The 22,948-nt window shown below is 36.8% G+C and overlaps 1 protein-coding gene across 4 annotated transcripts in view; it reads right to left on the reverse strand.

Annotated features, from left to right (window-relative positions):
* Positions 1 to 22,948, reverse strand: part of LOC135219427 (choline/ethanolaminephosphotransferase 1-like) — a 433,147-nt gene that overhangs the window by 66,939 nt on the left and 343,260 nt on the right. For all 4 annotated transcript variants that reach the window (XM_064256204.1, XM_064256203.1, XM_064256202.1 and 1 more), the window contains one exon: positions 14,392 to 14,517. In XM_064256204.1, the coding sequence (XP_064112274.1) occupies positions 14,392 to 14,517 (126 nt within the window). The remainder of the gene's footprint in view (positions 1 to 14,391; positions 14,518 to 22,948) is intronic.

Below are 22,948 nucleotides of genomic sequence, written 5' to 3' on the forward strand. Positions count from 1 at the left end.
CATGTTCAACGATGCGCTCTTTATCTTTGATAATGGTAGCAACGGTCCAACGGCTAAGGCCAAGCGAGCGGCCAATGTTTGTTGGCGTTTCTCCCTTCTCAGATCGCTTTATAATGTCCACTTTAATTTCCATGGTGATGGCCTTTCTTTTCTTCGATGCACTACCATCAGAAGAGTCCGCCTTGCGCTTGGGAGCCATAACAAAGAGCAAAAAGTTACAAAAGCGATACAACACGAGGGAGAGAGAGGCAGTGTAACAACCAAAATGGCGTATGGGCGAGGAATGAGCGTAGCGAAGCGACGCCGTCCTCTCCCCCACAAAGCGTATTTTTTCCGCCGTGCGCCCGGAACTAGTTCGCGTTTGTTTACGTGCTTACGACGCTAAACCGCGTAAGACGGAACGACGCAAAATATTATTTTTTATATTTTTATGGGGGCGCGTTCGTAACCACGAAACATCGTAAGACGAGACCAGCGTAACCCGAGGACTTACTGTATATATAAGGTAGGTCAGTCCCCGTTACGACGGGGGTTCCGTTCTTGAGACACGTTCGTAAGCCGAAAATCGTCGTAAGCCCGGAACGACGCTTGGAAATATGTCTTAAACTAATAAAAAGTTATAAAAACCTTACTCTGTAAATCCTTTTGGGTTACACTACATGTTGTTTCCTGTAGTTTTTATGTACAACTGGAGTTATTTTCATAAAGAATGCTGGTTCTTGAAGGTAAAAACTATTGTAATCCTCTGGTGACACTACATTCTTGAAGTTTTATGTACAACCTGGAGTGATTTTGCCAAATCTTGAGGACTACAAGAACAGCTGATTACTATTTACGTATCATATAGACTAATTAAAGTAAACGTATCTTTAAATAGGCTTATATATTAGTATCAACAAAACATTTCCTGCCATGAGTCAGAGGCCGTTTAATGAACGAACACTTCTCTGTCCCTATCTGTTCAGAAAAATAAACGTTACGTCAATCCCCTAGACCATTGTTGCCAAGGCGTCTCTCTCTCTCTCTCTCTCTCTCTCTCTGATCAAATTACACTGGAACCTTGACATACGATTGCCCTAATATACAAATGTTTTGAGATACAACAGAAAATTTGCGAAAATATAAGCTTTGATATATAACGAAATATTTGAGATACGATTTTGCGATGAGTGTTAGTTGTATAGGCGACCGATAAATGGCGTTCAGTCTGTTTGTTTGTTGGTGTTAACACGTCGTTGTTTAGTTCGTTGTATTTGCGCCTATTTTTCGTGTTATTTTGTCTATTTTATTATTAACCATGGGTCTCAAAGCTAAAGACAAAGCAGGTGATAAGAAAAAACCCAAGAAAATGATTTCGATGGAAGCAAAACATGAAATTATAGCAAAGCATGAACGTGGCGTTCGTATCGTCGATTTGGCAAACGAGTATGGTCAAAATCCTTCTACAATATCCACGATCATCAAGCAGAAGGAAGCTATAAAAACCTTCCAAAGGCATCACCATTATTTCTAAACTATGAACTGATTAAAAAAAAAAATAGTTTAGCAATGTTATTTCATTTGTGTTTATTACGTAGTTATTAGTGTACATACGTAAATAAAAAGAGAACAAATCGTTCCCTGCCACCCTTCCCTACCTCCTTCCCCTGCTGGCCTCACGTCATCTTTCGTTGTGGTAAGTAAAATTCCTTTCTTTTTTTTATTGATTTTATGAACATTTATTATCATTTATCACATTGCTATGTTATTTTATCATTGTGTGTGTTATTACTCGTTTATTTGTGTATAAATTGTGTATATTATATGTAATTTAGCTGTGTTTAGGTGTGGTTTCATAGCGCTAGAACGGATTAACATATTACATTATTTTTAATGAAAAAATGCTTTGAGATACAACCTGTGTTTTGATATACGACGATGGTAACGGAACAATTAATTCGTATGGTCAAGGTTCCAGTTACTGGATAATGTCTCCTCTTGGATACTTCGATTTTGCCAAATCTTGAGGGCTACAAGAACAGTTGATTACTATTTACCGTATCATATAGACTAATTAAAAGTAAAACGTATCTCATTGAAAATAGGCATTATATTATTAGTATCAACAAAACATTTACTGGCATGAGTCAGAGGCCGTTTAATGAAACGAACACTTCTCTGTCCTTAACTCGGAGCGTCGGAAGACGCTCTCTCTCTCTCTCATCTCTCTCTCGTCTCTCTCTCTCTCTCCTCTCTCCTCTCTCTCTCTCTCTCTGATCAAATTACTGGATAATGTTTCTCTTTGGATACTTGGAATTTGCGTTGTAATCTAACCAGAAACTTCGTTTTGTTATTATTACTGGAAACAAGCAATGATTTTTTCATTATTTGCGCTTTTGGACTGTTATATGTAAACTTTGCACACCGCAAGCTAGTATGTATTCATTCGCTCGGAAAACTAGTTCCGCATATGAGGCGTCATTAAAAACATCGAAAAATACGACATAAAAAGTGTTGAAAATCATCATAACCTCAAAATTTTTGTTGTAATCTAACCAGAAACTTATTTTTATTAATATACTGTGCTAAACTATAAAGGATTTTTATCATAGTATGCGTTTTTTAAAAGCGTCGTTAACTTGGAGCGTCTGGAGCGTCGGAAGCGTCAGCGTCATAACCTCGGAACAAGCGTCGTAACCCAGGACGGATTTTTCCATTGATATTTAAGAAAAAGCGTCGTAACCTCGGAACGTCGTAAGCCAGAACCGTCGTAACCCGGGGACTGCCTGCTATATATATATATAATATTATATATATATATATATAATATATATCTATATATATATATATATATATATATATATATATATATATATATAGATTATATATAATATATATATATATATGAGAGGAAGACAGACGAAAACCACACATCCCTAGGCTGTCTTTTTTTATCATTTTGCCGACATTTCGTAATCATTTACAGAATTACATCTTCTGGGCTGCTCATAAGAAAAGATGTAAAACATAAAAAAGTTAAAAGTATAGTCTAAAAGTTCATTTAAAATACATTAGAGTAAAAATGAAATAAATAAAAATAAAATCACAACCAACCCAGAGGTGAGACAGCAAGGAACTAAATGGAAGGAAACCACCACAGTAAGAACTTATGCTAAATAAACTTGACTCGCAGATGTATTGGTGTTTAATGATGGTACGAGTTGTTTTATAAACAACGACTCAAGGATTGTTAACTCTTGTGGTTTGGTAGTATGACCAATTACACTGAAAATTTTTTTTGTCTATGTAGGTTTTGCATTGTTTTGCATGGTTCCTGATACTGGAGTGCTCTTGGTTTGAGATTCTGCTCCCTGTGCGGAAACTGATTCCCGGACGTGAATCGGGGAGCAGAATCTCAAACCCAGAGCACTCCAAAATCAGGAACCATGCAAAACAATGCAAAACCTACATAGACAACAAAGATGTCTAACCAAGGATTATTAGTAACATTAGGAATGAGTATTGGAGACTGTCAGGTTTTGATTTGAAGTTTTGCAATCAAAACTGACCAATTAGTGATTTCCAGTCAGAATTCCAACACTAGACCTTATTTAGTCAGCAATTGCATCTCCTCTCACTTTTGGGTTGCAGGATGCAGTACTTTTAAACTTTGGAGTGTACTACACTAACTTATATTCCTATTTGGAATCATGCATTATGTCCCTTATGCATTGCCGTTCTGTGGCAATATTTTCAGATGTTATTTATAATTTCCTTATGGAACTGATCAAATGCTGAAAGCTGTGTATCTCATTTGGGGAAGCTTGCATATTTTGACTGAGCTTCAACAACTTAACTATAACTGTCTGTTACCAAAGGGGCAGAAGTCCTGGGTAAGTTATAATATCCCTCTGAAAATATAGAAATTTCAGTCAGATGGATCCTAGTATCCCTTTTTGGAGGAAAGATCTTCTTTAGCATAGAGAGCTGCAAAGGTGGATAAATTTCCTTCTGGAAGGTTTCACCCATGGCTACTTGAAATTTGTGTACCTGATCCACATGGGTTCAGCAGGGTCATTTCAGTGGCAATAGCCACTTCATATTCCATGGTAAGAATGTATCCATGTAAAAATTCCTCTACTTCCTCTGCAGGGTTAACCTGGGAGGTAGTGGGGACGGTTACTGGGTTTTGACAGAAACATAAATCTTGACCTGAGACAAAAATATTAAATACAGGCAGCCCTCGGTTAGCGGCAGGGGTTTCGTTCCTGGCCACCGACGCCAAGCGATTTTCGACGCTGAGCGATTTTAAAGCCTACGGCCTCCGCACACCTTCTTTCGAAACTCTAGACCAGTCAAAGGCGCCATAATCCCACAACGGCGCAATAAGTAAAATTATATTTATGCAGTATAGTACTATAGAATTTACTGTACAGTACATGTGGGTGTCTAAAGTATGTAAAGATATAATAAAGTTTATACAGTGTACAGGTAGCTGTAGTGTTCAGGTTACGATCATTAGTCTTACGATAGTTCGATTTTATGAGAGATCAAATTACAATGGCCTAACTTTATCCATCTTCTAGTTACATAAGTTCAATAACAGCAAAAGAGAATGATGAAAGTATGGTGTTAACGTTATACTCGTTGCGTGAACGTGTACAGCCATGAAACAAACCGCAACGAGAAACTACTTTTTTTTTTTCTAAGTACAACCGAACTGGATAACATCTGTTTGGCTTGTATTTCGATCATCGTACTACAGTGCAACATTACCGTATTTGTTATAAATGGCATTATGTATAGAATAGAACTGAGATATCTTAATGTAATAACTTTATTCGCTATAGATCAGAGATCAATATAGATTAAAGATCAATCGGGAAATATACCGTTAAATTTAAACCTAGTTATAAACTGAAGCTGAGAAAACTGTTCAAGCTGCTAATGATATTATGGTACATCGGCAACAAGGATAAAATGCGCAGTAAACGTCTGCCATCACACACAACTGTAGATAAAATTGGGATAAAATCATTTTAATCAAAACTACTGTGCTTGAAAGAACACATTTTACTGTTGGTTTCACGCCGATATGAGATAAATAACGTAAAGTTCGTATTACGATGATATAAAGGATTACGTATTGCGAACGGAATCACGTAATTTTTTTACGCCAATAAACATGCCGCCAACGTAATCTGTTAACAAAAAAAATAGTAGTTCACATTCACAACGAGACATATTCAATAAATATTTTCCACCTAAAAACACGCCTGTATATGGAAAAATAACTTTGTCTCATATAAGTCAAGTACTATATAGATATTCGTTTATGCTAACTAGAAGCAAGAGCATTCGCTCAAAATTGCGTTATGGTGAAACAGACTCGTATTCATCAGCTGATTTCAAACCACAACATTGGCCGCTCCGCGGAATACGGGCTTAAGTTTGCCGTAGTATTTTAAAATACAATAATAGTGAGAAGACATGACAATATTCTTGGATACAGTAAAAAAATGTATAACTTTAAAGGATTATTTATGGAAAAGATGCATATTAATAATAACACAATGCATTTTTCGGAACTGGCGGACAAGAACGAACATGAAAAACCATCCCCTTACAACGTGGAGCGTAGTTACAAAGGCTGCCTTAATTTGTATCTTATTTCTGTACAGGCGGCATACAAGAACGAACTTGAAAAAAACATCGTAGTCGATAACTTGAAGGGGAGTTTCAAAAGCTGCCTTTTTATCATATTTCTGCACAGAAATAAAAATACCCTATTCGTAGTACATTTTCATACACATTTTAAACATAAAAGCATAAACATTTATAAAATCGACACATCGATCGCTAATTTGCACTTTTTTTAAATCGATATTTTTGGAAGAGCAGCAGGCGGCGGCTTACAAGAAAGAACATGAAAAAACACCGTATTTGATAACGTGAAGTGCAGTTTCAAAAGCTGCCTTTGTATCATATTTCTGTACAGAAATAAAAATGCCTTTCACGTAATACATTTTCATACACATTTTAAACAAAAGCATGAACATTTATGAATCGACACATCCATAGCTAAATTTGCACTTATGTAACTCGATATTTTCGGCATAGAACAGCGTCAGAGGCATATATTTGACCCTAATACCTACGTAATAACTCTCCATAAAATTTGTTAATATAATTTGCATAACCTTTATGGTCTGAACGGCATTTCTACACATGTATGAACTCGTTAGACAACGGCGCTAGCGGCACTGTTAACTGAAATTTGTGCCGTAAAGATACCTTTAAAATGCCTTATTTTTTTAATGAATATTTTTGACGACCGCAGTAAAACCGATTCGCCGTTGAGTGATTGCGCCGTTAACCGCGGGCCGCCAGTATATGCTGCCGAAGTTTTGCCAAAAAGATACAATTTCCCCTTTCTTTAGTCCTACTGAACACTAGGAGTCATGGGACAGCTTAAAATGAGCAGTTTCATTCTTAACACTTGCTGCCATCAGCATACTACAAGTTTGGTACATTATCTCTCAACCAAGCAATTTTCATTGTTTTTTACTAAACTATACCCGTGGCAGGTAGTATGGGCCGTACCCACTGGCATATAAAGCAAGTTATTATTAATAGCTAGTCAGTATTAAACTATTAATGAGGGACACCTCTGTAGTTCCTCATGCAATTTCCATATTTGTATTAGATTCTTTTAGAAGTCTATGTTAACTTTAGCCCTTTGAGGTTTAAGCTAGTTTTGACAGCCGTATATGGCTGTATTAGTCCTTTTGCACTGGCTATGTAAAATTTTAATTTGAATTGCTTTACCATTCGGACTAATATCCTATGTACTACCATTGTTTTAAATGGCTTTAGGTTATTTAAGTATGCCTAGGATACTGTTTCTATCCAGTTGTAGGCTATTTGGGTTAAACTACCACTTAGTACACCAAACCTAAGTTGTTCCCTAAATTGTTCCCTCTTAGCCTAGTATAGGGTATTGCCTAATCCTGATTATTCTAGATCAAATGCAAATGGCCTCATTAATTAACTGTTTTTAGTCTACTATAACTAGGCTAGCCTGTCACCTAGCCTTGGTTAGTCTAATCAATTTAGATTACTTAATTCCCTTTCAAGGGTACCCACATGATAGTCTACAGTATTAACCCTCTTACGCCGACTGGACGTATTTTACGTCGACATTTTTTGTCTCCCGTGTGCCGACTGGACGTATTTTACGTCGACTTACAAAAGTTTTTTTTAAAATTCGCGGAAAAATATTTATAGGCCTACCAGCCTAAAACTTTTGAATCACGCGCCGTTGGGGGGATGATGGGAGTTCACGGATCAACGGTGTTGTTTTGTTTACAATCGTTACGCAAGCGCGAATTTCTTTCTTGCCACACTAAAAAGTATCTGTGACACATCTCGGAAATTATTTCGTCACTTTGACATAATTTTTGTACCATTGTAAATTAGCCGTTACATGAAGTATTATATATGTAAATGTGTGCATTTTTATGTAGAATACAACAATAAAATACTCATGATTGTAGCTTTTATCAGTTTTGAGATATTTTCATATAAATAACGATAATTGCCAAAATTTCAACCTTCGGTCAACTTTGACTCTACTGAAATGGTCGAAAAACGCAATTGTAAGCTAAAACTCTTATATTTTAGTAATATTCAATCATTTACCTTAATTTTGCAACTAATTGGAAGTCTCTAGCACAATATTTCAATTTATGGTGAATTTATGAAAAAACTTTTTCCTTACGTCCGCGCGGTAACTCTTCCGAAAAAATCATACATGCGATTGTGGTATTGTTTGTTTCACCATTTTAAATTAGACCGTTATATAAAGCTTTTTATATATGGAAATGTGTGCAATTTCATGCACAATTACAACTAAAAACAACCCATGGTTGTAACTTTTATCAGTTTTGAGATATTTTCATATAAAGATAATTGCCAAAATTTCAACCTTTGGTCAATTTTGACTCTACCGAAATGGTCGAAAAACGCAATTGTAAGCTAAAACGCTTATATTCTAGTAATATTCAAGCATTTACCTTCATTTTGCAACAAATTGGAAGTCTCTAGCACAATATTTTTATTTATGGTGAATTTATGAAAAAAATAACATTTTCTTTACGTCGGCGCAGTAACTCTTCTGAAAAAATCATACGTGCGATTGTGGTAATGTTTGCACCATTTTAAATTAGCCGTTACATAAAGTTTTATATATGAAAATGTGCGCAATTTATTGTAGAATACAACAAAAAATAATTGAAGGTTGTAGCTTTTCTCATTTTTGAAAATGAGAAATATTTGCATATAAATCACGATAAATAGAAAAAAAACCATGTTCGGTCAACTTTGACTCTACCGATATTGTCGAAAAACGCAATTGTAAGCTAAAACTCTTACAGTCTAGTAATATTCAGTCATTTATCTTCATCTTGAAACAAATTCGAAGTCTCTAGCAAAATATTTAGATTTATGGTGAATTTAAAAAAAAATCCTTCCTTCCCTCTGCGCGCGGATTCTCCGCCACAAATCTCCGAAATGCGTACGTCCCATTCTCGGAATATTTGCTCCATTTCATATTAGGCATTTCATAGAGTTTTATATATGAAAATGTGCGCAATTTCCTGTAGAATAAAACGAAAAATATTTGAAGGTTGTAGCTTTTCTTATTTCCAAAATAATTGCATATAAAAAATATATATATAAAAAATTCGACATTCGGTCAACTTTAACTCGTCAGATATAGTCAAAAACTGCAATTGTAAGCTAATACTCTTACAGTATAGCAATATTCAATCATTTGTCTTCATTTTAAAAGAAATTGGAAGTCTCTAGGACAATATTTAGATTTATGGTGAATTTTTGAAAAAAATATTTGTTTACGTCTGCGAGTTACGAATTCATGCATTATTTTGTGATAATATATTCTCTGTGTTGCTTTTATCGTTTTACAAAGTGTTCTATACCAAAATGATCGCAATTTAGTGTACAGTACAATGAAAAAAAAGTAACTTGTTACCTTTAACCGTTTTGCGCACAGCGCGATTTGAATACAATTATATATGAAATTTTGTTTTTGCGCTATCATATATCGCATTATTTATAGTATATGATAATGATAATTTTTTTCATTTCTGATGGTTGCATAGTACTAAACTTCAGCCAATGACAAAAAAAAGGAGCCAAAAATGAACTCTTAATCTTGAAAACTAAGCGTGCTGTGATTTTTTGAAAAAAATATTTTTTCTGCTTCCGCGCTCACTCTGAAACACCTCCGGCACACGGGAGACATTTTTTTTTTTACCGCTTCAGCGTTTAAGGGTTAAGATAAAGCTTCTGGTGGAAAACTACAGTTTACAGATTTTCATGCACAATAAAATCATTGTTCTACATTATAAACTAAAAAATTTTTTAACTGAAACTTAAAATTGTATACATAGCTTTCAACTTATGTTTCCATTAATCCTGGCAATGAATTAATAAGCGAAGAATGAAATTCTCGGAGTCATAAATCATAAGAAGCACCGATGTGTGCTGGTGAAATAAGTAGATTATGGCTTTACATGCAAAACATATCATTGCACCACAGTCTAAACTAAAAAGAATTTTAACTGGAACCTAAAATTATCCACTTAGCTGAAACAGCCAAGGAATACAGGCACCCCTTGGTTAGCAGCAGGGGTTCTGTTCCTGGCCGTCGACGCTAAGCGATTTTAAAGCCTACGGCCGCTGCAGAGCTTCTTTCGAAACTCTAGACCAGTCAAAGGCGCTGTAAACCCACAATGGCTCAATAAGTAAAATTATATCTATGCAGTATAGTACTATACAATTTACTGTACAGTAGTACTGTACAGTACATTATAGCATTGTAAATACTGTAAAGTGAAAAAAGCCTAGCATTAATCCTTTGGGTGCCTAGAGTATGTAAAGATATAATAAGGTTTATACAGTGTACAGGTAGCTGTAGTGTTCAGGTTACGATCATTCATCTTACAATACATAGTCTGATTTTATGAGAGACCAAATTACAATAGCCTAACTTTATCCCATCTTCTAGTTACATAAGTTCAACATCAGCAAAAGAGAATGATGAAAGTGTGACAGCCATGAACAACCGAATGAAAAAACTGTTTTTTTTTTTTTTTTTTTCTAAGTACAACCGAACTGGATAACATCCGTTTGGCTTGTATTTCAATCATTGTACTACAGTACACTATTACCATAGTTGTTATAAATGGCGTTATCTAGAGTAGAACTGAAATATCTTAATGTAATAACGTTATTCACTATAGATCAAAGATCAATATAGATCAAAGATCAATCGGGAAATATACTGTTAAATTTAAACCTAGTTATAACTGAAGCTGAGAAAACTGTTCAAGCTGCTAATGACTATTATCGTACATCGGCAACAAGGATAAAACTCCAGTAAACGTACGCCATCAAACACAACCGTAGATAAAATTGAGATAAAATCATTTTAATCAAAACTACTTTGCTTGAAAGAATACATTTTACTGTTGGTTTCACGCCGATATAAGATAAATAATGTAAAGTTCGTATTACGATGATATAAAGGAAAATTGCGAACGGAATCAATATTCAATTCATATTTCCACCTAAAAACACGTTGTATAAGGAAAAATAATCTTGTCTCATATAAGTCAAGTATCTAGATATTCGTTTATGCTAACTAGAAGGAAGAGAATTCGCTCAGAATTGCGTTAAATATGGCGAAACAAACTCGTATTCGCCATTAGCTGATTTCAAACCACAACATTGGCCGCTCCGCGGAATGCTGTAGTATTTTATAATACAGTAATATGAGGATACATACAATATTATTGGATACAGTGAAGTAATGTATAACTTTTCAAATGATTTATGGAAAAGATGCATATTTTTTAGATGGAGATTGACGATCCATAACGAAAGAAAAACCAAAATAGCAAAAAACACAAGAGAGCAAAGAAAAAACGTGTGCGTCTCGAGTACGGCTATCTGAAGGAATGACGTCACAGCCGCTACCTACGCGGTGGTAGGTAGTGAGCCGTAGGACGGCTCCCCTTTCCTTGTAGGAGAGGCTAATTGGAGAGGGTGTCGTGGTAGTGGTTTTCACTCGTCCCAAAACTATACCGACACCTTTTAATAAAGGTGAGCGAGCCAGAATATTCTGACATGTCCAATTTAGCAGTTCTCTGGTATTATAGCAATATTTTACCTTAGAAATAGTGCTGAAGGAACCTATTTCACAGAGCGACACGGCCGAGCCCAGAAAATAAAATAACACCAAAAGGCTGCCTTAATTTGTATCATATTTATGTACAAATTAAAAATACCCTATACGTAATATATTTTCATACACATTTTAACAATAAAAGCATAAACATTTAAAAAATCAACACATCTCACTAAATTTGCACTCTTTTTAACTCGATATTTTCGGAAGAGCGGCAGACGGCGGCTTACAAGAACGAACATGAAAAAACATCGTATTTGATAACGTGAAGGGCAGTTTCAAAAGCTGCCTTTTTATCATATTTCTGCACAGAAATAAAAACACACTATACGTAATACATTTTCATACACATTTTAAACATAAGAGCATAAACATTTATAAATTCGACACATCGATCGCTAATTTGCACTTTTTTTTAACTCTATATTTTCGGAAGAGCGACAGGCGCCACTCACAAGAAAGAACATGAAAAAACATCATACAGTGGTACCTCGAGATATGAAATTAATTCGTTCCGAGGCGGCCTTCGTATTATGAGTTTTTCATATCTTGGAACACATTTTACATGTAAAATGGCTAATCCATTCCAAGCCCTCCAAAAACACCCCAGTAAATTAGATTTCCAGGCCTAAAACACATGTTCTAGGATTACAACGCCGATCCGACGGAAGAAATATGACTCCAAAAAGGCAAAATACTGTACATACTTGAGTAATATTCAACTGCATGTAATGTTCAACCCCATTTTTACTGCATATAGTATTAGGACTTTAGCATATGTCCCTTAGCAATAAGCCTAGCCTATGTTAGCGGTTGCTACTGTAGCCTAGTCTATGATTCTGACATCTAAACCTAAGAGCTAAAAGCTTAGAATATGCCAATAAAATGTATAAATAATCAGTATGTACTCATTTCAAATAATTATTAATTAATCATTAAGTATAATACACAAACAAACAAAAAACAAACCTTCCAATCGATTGTTTACATTCAGCTCTTACCCGTCTTACGAGTATCGAACGAGCGCCAAGCAATCATTTTTCCTAGCAGACAGTAAGCCATAAATTGTCATTAGTATCTCTCTTCAACTAATGAAACTACCAAATAGTATAATAACCATTCAATTCTATTCTTTATTCTATCTTTACCTAATGGAGATACCAAGTTACTGACAAGCTATAATGAAACATACGTATACGTAACGTAATAATAAAACAGAAGAAGAATTCTAAAAAATACGTATTTGTTGGCAGTCTGATTTATCTTATATTTTATGATATCTAATTCACAATTTTTTTATTAAATGTATTGCATGTACTCATTTCAAATAATTATTAAGTAACCATTAACTATAATAAACAAACAAAAAAAAGCTTCCAAACGTCTGTTTACATCCAGCACTTACGAGTATCGAACGATCGCCAAGCAATCACTTTACACAGTAAGCCATAAATTTTCATTATCTCTCTTCAACTAATGAAACTACCAAACAGTATAATAACCATTCATTTCTATTCTTTATTCTATCTTTACCTAATGTTTTTTTTTTATTAAATGTATTGCATGAATAAGTTTTTCAATTTACAGCATCCTTTTACCAATAGAATACTTAAAGCACAAGGGGTAGATGCTGACCAATAGGAGAGCAGGACCTTATGGGGTGACTAGCATCAGGAACCAATGGGAGAGCGGGAGGATGGTGGCGAGTTTACTCAGTTGGCGGCACGGGAGTTTTAAAACTGTTCTCGGTGGTCCGGGCGAATCTCGGGACTTTACAGCAACACCCTTTCGTATCTTGAAAACTTTTCGTATGTAGAGCAGTAAAATTTTTCGCATTGGCTTTCGTATCTCGAGTTTTTCGTAAGTAGAGCCTTTCGTATCTCAAGGTACTACTGTACTTGATAACATGTGAAGGGCAGTTTCAAAAGCGTATCATATTTCTGTGCAGAAATAAAAATACCCTATACGTAATACATTTTCATACACATTTTAAACATAAAAGCATGAACATTTATAAATCGACACATCCATAGCTAAATTTCCACTTACGTAACTCGATATTTTCGGCATAGAACAGCGTCAACAGGCATATATTTCACCCTAATACCTTTGTAATAACTCTCCATAAAATTTATTAATATAATTTGCATAACCTTTATGGTCTGAACAGCATTTCTACAAATGTATGGACTCGGTAGACAACAGCGCTAGCGGCGCTGTTAACTGAAAATTGTGCTGTAAAAATACCTTATTTTTTTAATGAATATTTTTGACGATAGCCGTAAACTGATTCGCCGCTGAGCAATTGCACCATTAACCGCGGGACGCCTGTAGATGCATATTTGTTATGTTTGTATTTTAGGAAGGTCTCTTGGTGCTTCGGCAAGTACAGAAATATATACTGATAACCAGACAACAGCGCCATCTAGTTCACTTATTTACATCAATTTTCAACTTAAAAACTCTTCATATGGAGAAAAATAACCTTGACACATATGAATAGTTTCTAAAGATTAATTTATGCTCAATAGAAGCAAGAAAATCACTCTGAATTGAGTTAAATACGGCGATATAATCTTACCTCTCCCCTCAACTGATTTTTCCAAACCAAAACATGATCAGTTTTTGTATTTTATAACACAAATCGTAATACACGACTAAGTACATACAGTATTACTAGATAAAACAAAGTAAAGGATAACTTTTTAAAAGAGCAGAAGAAAAAATGCATATTCGTTGTTTGCAGTTTATGAGGCGGTCTCGGCACCTAGCTTAAGAAACCGATAACCAGACAGCAGCGCTATAAACCCTACGGAATGTAAAACCCAGTTATGAATATATTTAACAAGCACCGTAAAACTGAAACGCCGCTAACCGATGGCGATGGTAACCGTGGGCTGCTTGTATCAGTGTACACTGAGGATAATAAAAAGTGCCCTCTTATCCTGAGTCATTATATACTATATAAAGTGTTATAATGTTTATTATTTTAAGACAATACCTGGCCACAAGATCAGTTAAGAGAATTCTTTGACATTAGTCTGGTCACCATGGAGCTCAAAATAGACCATGGAAAGGGTAATCCTTGAGAACAAGATGGCGGCTACACTATAAAAAACTGTGGATAAAATCATACTTACACAAACTATGTAGAGTAAATAATTTTCATTGATTGGACAATTAACATATTGGTTTAGGAAGAGCAAAGCTGGGCCTAGTAATGAAGCATCACTGTAAGCCATTTCACTTTTAGTCATGTGGGCAACCTGTGAATGAAGAATTTATAACATTTATTCAGTGAGACCTGGTGTACTTATGATATGATATATCTTATAGGAATCAACAAATTCTAAACAGATGCTGAAGCATTTAACTTTGTATATAGCAATGGTATATATATAAAAAAAAATTGTGTAAAGTCTGATCAGATAAATTTTGAAACTTACATCTCAGTTCTGCTACAAAGGAAAAACTGCTATTCCATATGTCAAATTTAGTGAGACTTCTGAATTTGTTCTGGTAACCTAATTCTATGATCAGACATATACTTTATTAATTCCCAGGGTTTCCTTTAGTGATGAAAATTTGATGAAAATCCAAAGAAAATATTAATGGCAAACCACTACTTAAAAACAATTTAAGACATACTGGTGTGTGAGCTTATTTAGGCAGACAATACCCATTCAAGAGATCAACTATTATTGGGATAAAAGAGGTAAGACTATAAACTCAACAAACACACTTAGAGAAGCTATTAATCTAACTGATTGTTGTCCAATCAGAAGAACACATCTCTGGGAACAGAGGCACACGTCCACATAAAAGGGACTTCAAGTGGCAAGGGAAGGTGTTCCAGTTTCGAGTACTATACTTCAGCCTGTCAACTCCAAGTGTTTATATAAACCTTGGCTCTAGTGGCAACCATAGCTCACTGAGAGTACTGAGTATTTAAATCTACTGTTATCTCAAATGCCTAGTTTTGGCTGCACATTACCATACTACTCAACCTGTGTCAGACTTTGGGGATGAGAGTTCCTCACAGGTGGCAACACATTTAGCAATGTTGACTGATACCAAGAGGGAGACTGTCCTAACATCAGGATCTAGTGAACAACACAAATTTTCTAACACTTATTTTTAAAGTCTTAGCAGGTATTGACCAGGTATTAGAGGTCACTAGAGAAGCTAGTTCTTCACAGAAGGTACAGTTTTCAGTCAAACCATTTGCAACTTACATTGATACAGAAGGCCTTCTCTACACCTCAGGATTTCCCCGATCCAGCAACAGCTGATATTTTACGGGAATTCTGGTGGTTAAGATTCAAGGGTCATCTAATAAAAGGTTCACATATCTGGATATTCAAGAAAGTTTGTTGGACAGGCAATAGTTTGTTTGACAGTGGATGAAAAACTTCTACAAATAAAATGTTTAGAACTGAAAGCCATTTTCATCATCCTAATAGAGTTACTGTGTCTGCAATCATAATTTTAATTTGGGGATGTATAGCATATGGCCACATTGGTTCTATAGTTCCCAATAAGAGCTAATGTGTGTCTGCAATCATAATTTTAGTCTGGGATGTATAACATATCGCCACATTGGTTCTATAGTTCAGTCCACTGATCCAGAATATGGTCACTGATGTCATGAAGATGAAATTCCACACTAGGGTCCTGCCTTTGTTGCGGTCTATAATCAACAATACCTGCAGTACTCTGCGGTAGTTAGGGAGATTCCTCTTGTTGGAATTCGAATTGGAATATAAAATTTATTAGTCTAAAGGCTAAGTGCAGGTAATAAGAGGTCAGTCTGCACTGAAAAGAAAGAAAATGAACGGAAGTACAGCCATGCTCAGAACTGATGCTACATGACAGCATAAGATTTCATTCAAAATTCACTAACTGGCAACATAACATGCAACTTATTTCTTATTTGAATGCAAAAATATGTTTACTCATAAAATAAGACTATAGTATGTGCCATAAGAGTGAATTGTCATATTTATCAAAATGTAAGGAAATATTATATAGAATCAAATTTTGGGAAAATTTTGGAAAAACAAGGAAATATTACATAGAATCAAATTTTGGAAAAACAAGGAAATTTGCATAGAGCCAAATTTTGGAAAAACAGTGACAAAACATTTTAAAGACTTTCATTCACTTATTGTCAATGTGTTTGACAAAAAAATATCTTTACCAAGCCTATAGGTTCAAATTTTAAAATAAGAAAAATAAATGTTTTCATAATATTATGATATAGGCTTTAATTGCAACCATGATATCTGAAATAGTCCTATGTCATTATTGTTATCCTTCAACACTGAAAACATTTAAGTATATATACAAAGTATTACTATAGCTTAAACGCATCCACTTATATCAATGGGTGGGCAGGGCTTGTGTGACATGACCACTCACGTGGCAACAAAATAATCCACCTGGAACATGGGCCTACCATGAATAGACAATAAAATCATCTTGAAAATATTTTTTTATATATATTATACAGGAATATTTGTATTGTCATAAAAAATGTTTTTATGTGTTATATTTCTTAACCACTTAAAAAAATGGTTTATAAGCAAATACTCGCCTATGCAGTTAGACTTTTGTTAAGGCCAAGTTTTTGTTCCTAAGCCTAGGTGCTAAAAATACACTAGTACACGTAATAATCACATTTCTAAGTTAACAATTTCTGGACTGAGAAGTTAACTTATGAATGAAACAAATATATGACAAAAGTAAACAGGGGCACTTTCAAGAAGATAACATTTTTGCCAATTATAAAAAAAAAAAAGTGCTATATAATCCTTTACGTTATTACTACTACTAAATATTTAAATTAACAGCTATCTTCTCAATATAATCAAAAGAATCATCATCTTTTATTCTTCAAACAACAGGTAATCTCTAAAAGTAAATCCTTCAGTAAACGCTTTTACATGTACAGTGCTCGACAAGATATTAGGCCGCTTAGCGTCAAGCAGCCTAATATCTTGTTGAATTTTGAAGGAGCGGAAAAGTTAAAAAGAAATTTCGTCAGTGCATTAGGACGCTTACAGCACGTAAAGAAAGGGGTGGAGCTTGGACACTGATAAGGCGAGAGCGCTCAGTCATGTGTCTGGATACTTATTAAGTGGCTGTAAATATTTTTCGGTCAGTGCTTCCACCGCAATTATTGCCCCCTGTTAATATGGGCCAAGACAGTGATTTGAGTCACCAGATAATAGCAGAGATATTTGACGATTGAGAACAGTCAAACTTTGATCAGAAATCTTCTTAAGCATACCAGAGTACTTATTCTGAGATTGAAGCCCATGGTTGCCACCTTCGTAAAATCTGGCAACCCAACATCGAATTGAATGCCTCCTCCCACCCAGTTGAAGCGATATTTGCTTTGCTTTAAGCCCAGATTGCTTCAACGACATATCTGCTATTATCTGGACTAAAATCACCGTCTTGGCCCATATTAAGGTCACAGGGGGCAATAAAGTGATACACAGTAGGCAAAAATTGCGGTGGAAGCACTAACTGAAAAATACATACAACCACTTATTGAACCTCCAACCAAGTGACTTGAGTGCTCTCGCCTTGTCAGTATCTAAGCTCCACCCCTTCCTCTACACCCTGTTAACAGCCTAATGTGATTATATATTTTATATAATTTTAGTCAATTAATTCATCTTTATCGTTATTGTTATTTTCTACATCGTCAAAATATGGCGGATGTCCTATGTATGGACAGCATATGGCTGATTTTAGGTGTATATTGATGTATATAAGTTGTGTTGTGACGTCATAGAAGACAAGATGGTGGCGGCATCTGTTGGATGTAAACAATAACATGGGGAGAAAGAGACATGTGCAAATGCTGTTTGGTTGGTAGGAGAGAGCTCTCTGTCAAGTAGGAGTTTTTGGGTTGTAAGTCTTGTTGTGGTGTTGTTTGAAGGTTTTATCAGGAGTATACTGGTATTGGAGAATGCATACAGGTGGGTAGATTGTACATTGGCGTAAAGAAAGCTAAATTAGGCTAGGGTAAAATTCAAACTCGTAGTAGAGCGTAGTTTATCAAAGATGCCTGCATCCAACTGTGAACAAAGAGACTAGATGGAGAAGGGAATGTCTGAGATTTAGCAGGACACAAGAAGAGTACAAAGAATGGAAAGGTCAAGTCGAAGATTGGCTATTGTTGTTTTGGGAAGATACAAAATACTCAGCGATAGAGATAAGAATGAGCTTAAAAGGGAAAGCCCAAAAACTAGCGGAAGGAATAGATAGAGATAAACTTATGGGTACAGAGGGTCCAAAGATAATCCTAAACAAACTAGATAAAGCCTATCTAAAAGATACAGTAATGGAGAATTACAGTAGAATAAGAAACTTTTTTCAAATGAGAAGAGAATCAAGTGAAAAGATGACAGACTTTTTTATTAGGTACGAGAAGGCAGCATCCGAGTGTGACAGAGCAATGGGAAAAATCACAAAGGGTTAGTCAAGGGTTATCATGTATTGGATCAAGCAAATATCACGGAAAATAAAAAACAAATGGTATTATCAGCTTGTGGGCAAGAAAAGTTAGAGTAGGAAAGTGTCGCAAACAGTGAAAAGACTACTTGAGGGATTAGGGACTACAGTGGTCCCCCCGTATTCGCGGGGATGCGTACCAGCCACCCCCCGTGAATAGTTAGAATCCACGAATGTTTGGAACCCCTATAAAAATGCTAAAAACAGCCTATTTTGTTAGTTAAAACTTAAGAAAAACCACTAAAAATTTTCATACTTGGTTTTTTTATTAGTTTTATCACAAAAAGTGCATTTTATGATGAAATTGATAACAAAAACCAGGAATTTGTGGATATTTCTCATAGAAAAATACCGCGAATGCGCGAATAATGCAGGGAAACGTTCCCGAGAGAAATCCGCGAATGTGTGAGTCCGCGAATCCAGAGAACGCGAATACGGGGGGTCCACTGTAAAGAGGAACGGGAACAGTGGGGGGTCGTCAGAAGGCAATGCGAGTTCTGGGAGAGTGAGGGAAAACCAGAGATATCAGGGGAGATGGAACCGAGGTAGGGGTGGAAGAAATCCTATAAACAAAGAAGGGAAAGTAACAGTATGTGCAATATGCAGCTCAGAATGGCACTGGGCTAGGGATTGTCCTTAGAATTTTCATAATAGGAGGAAAATTTAAACGAAACAAGAAAATAAGCAGAAAACAGAAACTGGGACAGAAGAAGTGAAGTTAATAAAATCGAGGAAGAGTCATGGGAGGTGGTTGATGCAATTTTAGACATGGTGTAAATCGACAGTTTGCAAAGAATCATGACTGGCACGCATTGTCATGAATTTGTGTCAGGAATTGTTGATGAGAATGAGGGATACTTGGACAGAGTATAATAAAGTGTTTAATTTTGGTGAGACATCTTATAAGTCAAAAAGAGTAATGGAAATACCTGTGATATTAAAAAACAAGAAGTTTTATGTGAAGACAGAAATTCTGCAGGGTGATATACCCTGGCTAACAGGTAAGCAAACCATGAGGAAAATGGGTATGACCATAAACTTGAAAGAAAATTATGTCATAATAGAAGTATTAGGGGGAATGAAGGTAAAGTTAAGAGAAGACAAACAGGGTCAATTAAGAGTACCTATAAGGAGGAGGAAGGTAGAAGAATTATTACTGGAAGGTTGGAAGGGAAAGAGTCTGTGGGAAATTAAGAACACAATGAAGAAACACCAAATTTGTAACCAATTTGTATTTTTCATAACTAACAAACCTGAGGTCTTAACATTAGGATTTACTAGCACCAAGCTGGAAACTGGTAGAATTAAAATTATACTTGTGAGATCCAGGGACTATTGGCATCTATACCAGGTCACGGGGCATGTACAGTAAGTCCTCAGGTTACGCCGGTCTCGACTTACGATGTTTCGTGGTTACGAACGCGCCCCCATAAAAATATAAAAAATAATATTTTGCGTTGTTCCGTCTTACGCGGTTTAGCGTCGTAAGCGACGTAAACAAACGCGAACTAGTTCCGGGCGCACGGCGGAAGAATACGCTTTGTGGGGGAGAGGACGGCGTCGCTTCGCTACGCTCATTCCTCGCCCATACGCCATTTTGGTTGTTTACACTGCCTCTCTCTCCCTCGTGTTGTATCGTTTTTGTAACTTTTTGCTCTTTGTTATGGCTCCCAAGCGCAAGGCGGACTCTTCTGATGGTAGTGCATCGAAGAAAAGAAAGGCCATCACCATGGAAATTAAAGTGGACATTATAAAGCGATCTGAGAAGGGAGAAACGCCAACAAACATTGGCCGCTCGCTTGGCCTTAGCCGTTGGACCGTTGCTACCATTATCAAAGATAAAGAGCGCATCGTTGAACATGTGAAAGGATCTGCTCCTATGAAAGCGACAGTGATAACTAAGCAGCGTAGTGGTCTAATAATTGAAATGGAAAGGTTATTGGTGCTTTGGTTGGAAGACCAAAATCAACGGCGTATCGCAGTCAGCCTTATGGTGATTCAGGAGAAGGCGAAAAGATTGTTTGAAGCGTTGAAAAAAGAAAAGGGGGAGGGAAGTGAAAGTGAAGAGTTTGTGGCTAGTAGGGGTTGGTTTATGCGATTTAAGGCTCGGGCCAATTACCATAACCTTAAAGTGCAAGGTGAAGCTGCTAGTGGGGATGAGAAAGCAGCGAGTGAATTTCCTAAAGCGTTGTCTGAGATAATTAAGGAGGGGGGTTATTCTGCTCAGCAAGTGTTTAACGTAGACGAGAAAGGTTTGTTTTGGAAACGTATGCCTAACCGCACTTACATCGCCAAGGAGGAGAAGTCAGCACCCGGTCATAAAGCCAGCAAGGAGAGGCTAACTTTACTTCTTGGGGGTAATGCTGCTGGCGACTTCAAACTGAAGCCCTTGTTGGTGTATCAGGCTGAAAATCCAAGGGCACTCAAGGGCATTTGGAAGGGTCAACTACCAGTAATTTTGGAAGTCCAACAAGAAGGCATGGGTGACACTTGCAGTGTTTGAGGACTGGTTCGTAAACCATTTTGTTCCAAGTGTGGAGCGGTATTGCGCCTCCAAGGGTATCCCCTTTAAGGTGTTGCTAGTGCTGGACAATGCCCCTGGACACCCTGCCCAGCTGGAAGACTTCAACCCTAATGTCAAGGTGGTTTACCTTCCACCTAATACCACGGCCCTTTTACAGCCTATGGACCAAGGAGTGAATGCTTCGTTCAAGGCCTACTACCTATGAAGGACAATTGCTATGGCTTTACAGGCAACTGAAACCAAGAAGGACTTGACTCTGAAGGACTTTTGGAAATCCTACAACATCCTTGATGCTGTAAAGAACATTGCTAATTCCTGGGAGGAGGTTAAGCAAACAAACATGAATGGTGTCTGGAAGAAAATTTGTCCTCAATTTGTGAATGATTTCCATGGGTTTGAGGACACAGTTCAGCTAGTTGTCAAGAACGTTGTTGCCCTGAGTAAGGAAATCAATTTGGAGATGGAGGTTGATGATGTTACAGAGCTGCTGGAGTCTCATGGCGAGGAGTTATCTGCTGAGGACCTGATACAACTGGAGAAGCAGATGATAGAGGAAGAAGAAGAAGCACCCACCCCAGAGCCTAAGGCTTTCACAAGGCAGGACTTGACAAGAGGTTTTGCAGAGTTGCAGCAAGCGTTGTCAACTTTTGAGGCTCATGGATCCTAACTTGGACAGGTTCACTAGGGTTTCCAGAGGCGTCATGGATTTGATGCAGTGTTACAAGGAGATCTTGGATGAAAAGAGGTCGCTCTCTGTTCAGACTAACCTGGAGCAGTATTTTAAGAAGGTAGAGAGGCCTGCAGGAGATCCTGTACCCTCTACCTCACCTGCCTCTGCTAATCCAGACTCGCCTGCCCCACAATCTCCAGCACCTTCTGAATGTTCTGCTAACCCAGACTCACCTGCCCCAGTATCTCCAGCACCTTCTGTAGGTTCTGCCTCACCTAAAGACTCACCTGCCCCAACATCTCCAGTAGTATGTTCTGCCTCACCTCAAGAATCACCTGCCTCAGCATCTCCAGCATCTTCTGGAGGTTCTTTTTCTCTTCACTAACCTCCCCCAGTCTCTCCAGCACCGCAGCTTCCTCTCCAGTGTGCAAGCCAATCAAATTAATAAAGGTAAGGAATTGTTCTCTCGTTGTTATTGATAGGTATTTACATTAAATCATGTGGTATTTTTCAATGTTCCGACTTACGCTGAAAATCATGTTACGACGCATCTTAAGAACGGATCAACGTCGTAACTCGAGGACCCCCTGTATACCCAGAATGCCCTTGGCGTCCTGTGACCCACTAGTTATATTTCTAACCCAGTTTAGACTGCTAGAGGGGTGGTTCGAGGTGGGCCTTTAACAGTTAAGACCTCAGGTTTGTTAGTTATGAAAAATACAAATTAGTTACAAATTTGGTATTTGTTCATATACGGAACAAACCTTCGGTCTTAACATTAGGATAGACTTGCTTATTGGAGGGAGGTAAGTCTCTATAACTGACTGGGAGTTTGCCACCTTATCCATTTCTGAATATTAGGGGAATTCCAAGAGAATGGACAATGAACCTAGAACCAAAGATATAAGCGAATCTATTGGTTTCCCTCACTGGGTGCTGATACCATTCTATGGTTTATACATTATGGGAGAACAGA

Source organism: Macrobrachium nipponense, chromosome 1 (assembly GCF_015104395.2).
Source record: "Macrobrachium nipponense isolate FS-2020 chromosome 1, ASM1510439v2, whole genome shotgun sequence".
Lineage (NCBI taxonomy): Eukaryota > Metazoa > Arthropoda > Malacostraca > Decapoda > Palaemonidae > Macrobrachium > Macrobrachium nipponense.